The sequence below is a fragment of the Nymphaea colorata genome, unplaced genomic scaffold, assembly GCF_008831285.2.
Source record: "Nymphaea colorata isolate Beijing-Zhang1983 unplaced genomic scaffold, ASM883128v2 scaffold0001, whole genome shotgun sequence".
NCBI classification, from domain to species: Eukaryota; Viridiplantae; Streptophyta; class Magnoliopsida; order Nymphaeales; family Nymphaeaceae; genus Nymphaea; species Nymphaea colorata.
In genome coordinates, this window is record NW_022204507.1 from 1,105,170 (window position 1) to 1,113,976 (window position 8,807).

At 36.6% G+C, this 8,807-nt stretch overlaps 1 protein-coding gene across 2 annotated transcripts; it reads right to left on the reverse strand.

The window, feature by feature from the left end:
* LOC116267899 (probable magnesium transporter NIPA8) lies at positions 1-8,540 on the reverse strand. Of its 2 annotated transcripts, none has more exons than XM_031649827.2 (14): positions 8,315-8,540; positions 3,532-3,759; positions 3,214-3,301; positions 2,775-2,836; positions 2,335-2,420; positions 2,160-2,233; positions 1,811-1,913; positions 1,580-1,708; positions 1,368-1,467; positions 1,152-1,271; positions 984-1,074; positions 828-891; positions 460-559; positions 1-377 (listed from the first exon to the last, which is right to left on the reverse strand). In XM_031649827.2, the coding sequence occupies exons 2-14, from the start codon at positions 3,622-3,624 to the stop codon at positions 162-164; spliced, it is 1,326 nt and encodes a 441-aa protein (XP_031505687.1). In that variant the 5' UTR covers positions 3,625-3,759; positions 8,315-8,540; the 3' UTR covers positions 1-161. The 2 variants fall into 2 exon arrangements, with proteins under 2 accessions (XP_031505687.1, XP_031505686.1); XM_031649826.2 differs by having other exon boundaries at positions 460-562.
* Between the last annotated feature and the right edge of the window lie 267 nt (positions 8,541-8,807).

Sequence of the window (8,807 nt, forward strand, 5' to 3'; positions counted from 1 at the left end):
TAAATATAACAACTTCATTTCTCATTATACTACTCGTTAAACAAGAATTTGAACAATTATAGCAACTGATCTTCAAAAAATACAAGACTTGGAACAGTTTTCCAACACGAATCAGTAGTTGATGAAAAATCAGCTGTACATCTTCATCACTACTTCTTGCCTCATCTTTGTGAAAGCAGAGAACTAGTCTCCAGATCTGAATTGTTTTCATCGGCTGTAGGCCTGCTCCAATCAGGGTTTGATAGGGCATACAGTTTTGCACGATCAAAATTTGCACCCCTGAACCCAGTCATCTTTGAGGAAACCATAGGCATTGCAAGCACTGAAGATGCACTTATCTGGTCCTCACCAAGACCTAGGGAAAGCGTACACGCAGTCTGCGGAGAAACCACCATGTTGAAAAACTCAACTCATCCAGAATAATAAAAGACAAAGATTAATTATAGATGTCTAGAGCACCTTTGCCTTGACTGCAATTGTTTTTGCCCTTGACAGTACTGCCTGCCCCAGTGACCTAATGTCTCTGATTTCTGCATCATCTGGAGATGAAGGAACTGACCTGCTATTAAGCGCAACAAATTATATGAGGCAGTAGGGCAGAAAACAGAATAGTATACAAACAAACAGTTAACAAAAACCACAAGACCAATAGACTATATCGGAAAAATTCATGTGACCACTGAAGCAAAATCTTTCTTCTAAAAAACATTTTTCCTTTTGTAATCATATTTAGGATTCAGACCTGCATCTGGTAAAAGGTTTCAAATATGAAAAAAAAATTAAGGTCTCATTTCAGTTTCTGGGCATTCAAGGACTGCATATCTTACTTCTTCATGCTTGCAGCAACACTTGATTTAGAACCTATAGGAGCAGAATCCTTGGTTTCACTGCCTATGAAAGGTACAACGCATTAGTTCCACCTGGATTACTGTAGGAGGAAAAGAGAAACCAAAAGGATGCAACTGAAGAACAAACTTCTTTACCTTTAGAATCCTCTGGTGCAAGCAAGGAAATGCCTATAAATACTGACATCATCCCAAGTAGAAACATTGTTGCCCTTAATGAATTAAAAACCTACAGAATATTAACTTAGTTTAACAGTGCTTCAAACTGCAAGGAGGAGATGAGAAGTGCAGGAGATTACATGTCACCTGGTATTCTTGAAAATATACAAAACCTGTACAGATGGAGAAGAAGGTCCAGGCAATCTGGAACATCGGCACTATAAGTATTGCATCAAATAGTGCTAATCCTTCATTTAACCTGGCCATCTGTGAAGGTACAGAAAGAACAATACCTAAACATGAATATGTTACCAGGAAAAGAGCATCACAATAATTAATTTCTGCCTCATGTAGAATATTTACCCAGAAACCTGCCGTACTGAGAAAAAATAACAGCATGGAGTATGTAAACCAGCTATGCAACTGATAGCGGCTACTCATTGTCAGCCTCAACAGGTTGGATCTGAAAAGAAAGAAACAAGCAACAAACTGCAAAATGAGATGATAAAAAATTACAGAAATTTGTACGATAAGTAATTAGATTCCTTCCACTGTGTTTTCCTAATGAAACTTACAGTGACTTTGCAAACAACACTGAGCATGACCCTATCGCTCCTGAAACAATAGCATAGGACAGAGGCAGCAGTGTATGCCAGTATGGACTAAGGTCAAAACTAAAAACTGAAAGTGAAAGTTCAGCCCTCCTGCAGTTTGTCACCATAAGCAATGATTAATAAAACAAAAAGCTTGTATAATCCTAAACATCTGAAACTTGATTACCATGAAAACAAAGGACTTATCTGCACCTATATGTGTATTGAGCTATTCCAACGATGAACATCAAAATCAGAAGATAGAAAAGGAATATGAGGTTGCTGTACTTTTCCACCAGCTGCTCAGGGGTGTAAACTGCAGCAATAGAAAATTCAGTTCCTTTGCTCTGTTCTTATCTTTCCAAATTTGCCATAAAATCAATATTTTTCTTTTTTTTTTCCTTCAAAAATTTCCATGCGTTTTCTGTTGATATTTGGAATAGTTTTCAGCAAAATAAAATAGAAAAATTTTACAAGTTCTCAGATTGAAAGTAAGCTAGAGGAACGTAGATACAATTCAATAAAAGAATAAGCTGTTGGTAAACAGTGAACAGAAGAATACCAGGAGATTGGTGATTTCCAAAAGCAACAAGAAAAAGATTCCCAAGAACTATAAAAGCAGTGGCCACTACTACCCTGTAAGCAAACCACCAATATTTTCGTTAATTTCTTGAGGATATAATATAGCTCAATTGAACCATGAAAGCCCAGAAAACATTCACAAAAAAAGTACGTACTTTTGCGTGACTGTTTTATTTAACACAAAATATGCAAAAGCAATATTGGATACAAACTGAACTGACCCAAGTGCGGCAAGAAGTGACTGCAAAATAAGAAAGTCAAAGTAGCATGAGCCTTTCAGATCAAGTCATCAAACAAAAGAAAAAATATTTCAAATGAAACTAGGCATGGTAAACCATATTGACTTAGTTAGGCATTCAAATAATCGTGAGTGCAACCAACAGACAAGGAGACCAATATGACCTTTTGAAAGTTAGCAGTATGTTGGAATTTGGATATTTGTGCTCAAATGTAAGAACATCCAGTATTATAAAAAACCCAACTCGTGCTCAAAACATGAAAGTCCGCTAAACCATAGAAAGAATTTCCACAGATCTGATTAACAAATAACAGCTGTATTCACTGATTTCTGCAGGATGCACAAAAAATCACTGACCTGTGCTGCATAACCAAAGGAGATGAAATTCAGGCAGTTTCCCAGAGCAAAAATCAGCAGGCCTGAAGATAGAAACCATTTAGTTAATTTTCTGCATTTTATCACATATGATAGCACTAGCATGACTTGGTGCTGATGGGAAAGCATCATTCTAGCACTAAAAAACTTTGAAATTGTACCAGAAATGAAAAGTTTGTGAATAACCAACTTCCATGCAGTAGAAAGTCTCATCTTGTAAAAATGATGACATCAAATAGCAACTATACTTTGCAATAGATGCTGCAATATGTTCCTCATTTTGTCGATCAAATCCCTCAATTAATATGCCTCCCAGAGGCATGGAGCAAAATTTTGCAAGAAAAGAGTCCCCAGACACAGTTTAGGAAAAAAAGCTTGTAGTGATAAGCCAGCTTTTGTACATACACAGGAATAAAAGTACCTGCTCGCCATGTTTGAAAACATATTATTGGCTTCATAACAAGTTTTTCACCACTCCCACTTCTATCCAGAACAGCAAGTCGTTCTCTCTGCATGAATGCCAAGCAGATGAACATAAACAGGAAAAAGATAAACAGAAAAATATAATTCATGTGAACAAACAAGGACATTAAGCATATAACACACACATAAAATTTTATTAGGCCCCAGAAGTTTATAACAAAAAAACGAAAAAAAAAAGAAGAAAATTTTCTTTTAAGCAAAACAGAGATGTGCAGTCCAAAAGAGGTTGTAGAACATGAATAATAAGAAGATTTACCTCATTGTGACCCAGTTTTAAGAGGTTTGTTCCAAAATTTATGCCAAGACTACCGAAGAGATTAATAATTGCTCCAATAACCCATTCTCCCATCTTTGCTCTGTCCTCAATCTGGCCTCAGGTGTAATAAGACATCAGTATGATCCTTAAGAGGGTATCGATCACCTCAAGAAGTCGCATAGAAGTTGGCGAGCCAAAAACTGCTTCTTCACCCATCACTTTTCACATCTGTTGATAGTAAACTTGGCTCACAAATGAGAGTTCCTAGACCCATTACAAAAGACTATTCCTACATCCGTTACAAACAAATAGGTTTACAGGAATCTACAGAATTTACCATGCACATGCTGACACAAGAACCACCATCACCAATATGGTATGACCAATGAAACAAATAAATAGGAAAGTAGATACAAAACTCTCAAGATGATAGCACAACCAGTGAACAACTAAACAGGAAAATATACATAAATCTATCAAGGTGGTAGCTAATAAACAACTGCATGATTGTCTTAAGGAGGACCGCACTGAACAAAAAATTGGATGCAGATTAGATGCGACGCTGAAAATGATGTTCAAGCCTTTAAGGTATCATGTACCATGTTGTAAAAGGTGTAGCGTAACACATATCGGTCGGGCCGACCTATATGCCGTATCATAACGTATCGCAAACGTAGCGTAGTGTATTCCTAAAATTAATTTTTAATTTAAAAAATTTTAAAAATCAGAAAAAATAAAGAAAAATAAAATAAAAACAAAAAAAATAAACAAAAAATCAGAAATCAAGAAAAATGTATTCAAATATAAAAAAGATCATACATAAGGAACATTCATGTGTATCAACAACACATTCAAAAAAAAAATCAGATATTCAAAATGACATAATAAACATCCATCACAATTTTAAACTTGAAAGTTATAAAATCCTAAACTTAGAGTCTTAGGACTTAGATTAAATAACAATTTCATAAGTTCAAAACATATAGTTATCATCTTTCATGATTCAATAACAATATCTTTCAAATTGATGAATCCTCAGTTATTTTTTATGAAAATGGGCAAAAATCTTTCCCTCCCACGTCTCTTGGAGTATTTAAACCAGTGTTGTATGATATGTACGATATGGGGCTGATACATACGATATGATACGTATCTTTTACAAAATAGGATACACGCCCGTATCTTACGATACGGGCTGATTTCAAAAAATGGGGGCTGGAACCCCCCTTTTCGAGTTTTTTTTATAAAAACCCGGCCCTTCTTCATTTTTAACCTAGAGATTGTGCCGCCATGGAGGGAAATTATCGATTTCCATCGTTAAATCATCGATTTTCAAAATGAAATCATCGATGAAACCATGGATTTGTGTGTGGGTGGCTGATTCTCGTTGGGAGGAAAGAGGTTTTTTTAAATCGTGAAGATGAAAATGAAGAAGAAGATGGAGATGAGGATGAGAATGAATATGATGAAGATTATGAATGAGAGTCGAGAGTGATTTCATTTTATATGTATTGACATTGAACATTTTCACAATTTCATTATCATCTTGTGATGTAATACATAACATCTAAAACTTGTTTTTTGATGTGGTATCTCATAGACTTATGGACCTTATGACTTATAAATCTATGTGTTTTTTATGAAGAACATATTATTCTTGTTTTTTACTGATTTTTTATAAATTTTATGAATTTTTTTTCCTATTTTTTCTGATTTATTAAAAAAAAATGGTATGGTTACGATACGTTACGATATTTTACGATACAGCGTATCTTAAAGCCAGACTGATACGGTTTACGATACGCTCTTTACAACATTGCTTTAAACACAAGAAGAGAGAGAGGGAGGAGCGTTTAAACTTTAAAACATAATGAATTTTACGTTTTTCCCTGTATCGTGTGATACAGGAGTGTATCGCCCGTATCATACGTAAGGTGCCCGTATCGTACGATACAATTACGATACATGCACATATCATGTATCGTAAGCATACCATATAGGTTTCCTAAACCTATACAATACGTATCGTACGATACATGTGTAGCGTATGATACAGATAACATTGACCATGTATGTTAAGCATGCCAATCAGATTAGCTGAAATGGGCATTAGATGGATGTGTTTCCTGTAACCAACACAATCAATTTGAGAAAAACTGAAAAGGAAACTAAAAAATGAGAAGCTAGCTCGTGGCAATTACCATAAGGGAGTTCACTGATGAATGTGATGATCAAGTTAAAGTCAGCTTTGTTAGATTCACCAACCTACCTCTACAATAATTAAGAAAAACAAAACTTCTCCAACTAAGAGCCATATGTGCATAGAGCTACCTAAGAAATAAAATGGCAGCAGCAGCAAGTAGTACATTGAAAACACATAAAAACTTCCTCCAAAGAAAATTATGGTATTTCCACTAAACATATATGTGGTAAATATTCTGACCCACCATTTGTGTATAGAAATTCAAGTCTGTGACAGCTGTTCATACGAAAGATTGTTAAGGATTTTAGTACAATAGAATCTGCTCATGTAAAAGCAGTGGACTTTTAAGGACATCATGGAGCAAATGCCCCCAGGCACAATCTACCGGCCTGTCATATAAAGGGTCTGAAATGGTTTCTATCTTGACGCTGCTGTTGCCACCTGCCCTGAGCCTGGAATATGACTTGCCACCTTGCATACCCTTTGGATTCAGAGTGGAAGTTGGAATTGGTTACATATAAGAAAAGGACTCACCAATTTGAGCAGCAATATAGGCCAGTATTATTAAAGGTGTATGCTTCGAGGTGTGATGCATGCTCTTCAGTACCTTTTTCAGAGACAAAAACACTTCGAAGCATTACAGTGAGATGCACCTTGAACTGAAGCATATGCTTCATGCTTCACCGGCCAAAGTGCAAGCCTCACCATGGTTCACCCGTCTATGCTTCAGGAACCATGTTATTTTTTATTACAAAATCAAAACAAAATGAGATGACATGATATGCCTTATAGAACTATTATCAAGAGGCATTATGTATGGTTTTTTTAGGCTCATGCAAATACTAAATGGATGGATATGACATATTGCCATTCCACCACATGCAAAGCACCCATTCTATGTGACAAAATGTGAGCTAGAAGTGACTGACTTTGCACATTTTGATTATAGAAACACCAAAGAATTTTTTTTTTCTGAATATAACAACACCCCCCCCCCCCCCCCCCCCCAAGCTTTTGATGCAAAATACCAGCTTACAGTAAGTAATATAAAATTAAAAAGAATAATTTTCTTTTGTTCTTTCACGAAACTCATACTTTTATAATTAATGATTAAACAAAGTATTTTTATATTTTTTATTTTACTGGCAAAAGTAGTCAATAATTTTGTTTTAACTTTAATATGCTGTCTTTCAAAAAGTTCAAATGGACAATGTCAAACTTTTCAAAAATAAACGAGACATGATATTTTGTTAAATTTTTTGGTGACCAGATTCTATACAAATTTCAATGGTGAGCGTAACTTGTTGAATGAAAAAGTAGAAATTATTTAACGACCACCAACATTTGGATGATTTAGATGATTAGTGCGAGTTAAATGTGTTTTCCGTAATGTGCTTTACTTATATGTTTTTATTTTAATTATATCCTGTTGTCAAAATTTTCATTATTTTTATGCATATTATACATTTTATGCCTCCATAACTCGAGGCCTACCTTCACCTTGTGATAGGCTCAATCCGTTGCTTTGCTTTCACATTTTATAACATTGATACAAACTTTACGATCTTTTGAATGAAGGATCAACTCTTTCACGTGCAAAACCTACACGGGTTTCAGCCTTCAGAAATCCTCAATCAGCAGAAAACTCACAGCTTTCTTGAGGATGTTAGGCAGGGTGCAACTGATCTCTCCTTAATAACTAATTAGATATCTGCCTCATCTCTCACGAAAATGGTACAAAATTACAAATACCTCCAAGCATATTCTCTTTTACTATCTCCCATTACCTCATTCGTTCAGTTTCATTATCCCCATTCCCTGACACGAACACTAGATGCAGTTAATGGAATCCCAGGTACATTGAATTCCTTCATTCAGCTTATGTCTTCCGAAAACCACGTACCTGGACTAGAGTATTAAAAACTCAGACGCTAATAATTTGTTTCAAGGTCCAAGATACCTTTATTGGTATGTATTGGTTCACCAGTTTCATATTAAATGTAAATCACATTGACAAATGATGGGAATCTCTAGCCTAATTCTGTGCATTTCCCATTCTGAGATCATCAAACCTTCAAATTAAAAAAAAAGAAATCCAAATCCTTACTACCTCGTCACCCCTATGACATTTCTGGCGCCAACAATTGGCAAAGCGTGGTTGCAATATCAGCCATATGGAGCCATCAAAAGCAATCAAGCACCTCATTACAATTCGATTGGGGAGAGATATCAGAGTCAACCTAATTGCCGCGGAAGGGGAAAAGGAGACAAGCGCCTCTTACCAACTCAGCTGAAAATAGAACGAGAATTTACTGCACATGTTTCAACAAAATAAAACATATGCACAGATGCGATGTGGTTCTGGCGCGCCTCAGTCGATCCTAATAAATGGCAGTAACAGAAGGGGAAGAAAGAAGAAACGGACGTTCAAAAGCAGAAATGATCAATAAATGATCCAGAAGGAACAAGAATACAAGCGTTACACCCACACTCAATGAATCCAACGCCCACATTACCCATAATTGAGATGGAGAAGAGACTAGATAGAAACTGACAATAGGCAAGTCCAAGCAACATTACCTCGATCTTCTGAATCTGATTCTACTCGAGATTTAGTGAAGCGAATTCTTCGCCAGAGAGATGGATTCGTGCCTTTGATCAGATGGGTGGGGAGTTGGGCAGGAAGACAGGGAGGGGAGAAAAACGAACAAAAGGAGATGGGAAAAGGAGTTGCGTGGTTTATGGGAGATCTGTCTTGTGGCGATGTAAGGCGAGACGGACGTCCAACAGAACCCCTCTCCACCGACGAGTTACGGGTCCCACAACGTAGAACCCCTCTCCGGGCGCTCCCACCAATACACTAAACTTACTCAAACACTACAGCCTTTCTGAGCCGTCAGTTTCTCTCATCGGACGGTGATTTGGGGCGGCATTCTTCTTCAAGTCCGATGCCGTTTTATTCTCCATTCTCCTTTCTTTTCTCTGTTCCTTCCGACTGGCCATGCCATGTTTGGGCAATTACCAATACTAGCGCTCCCATCGGTCGGGTCCCTTCCATGGGAAAGTGCTGAGA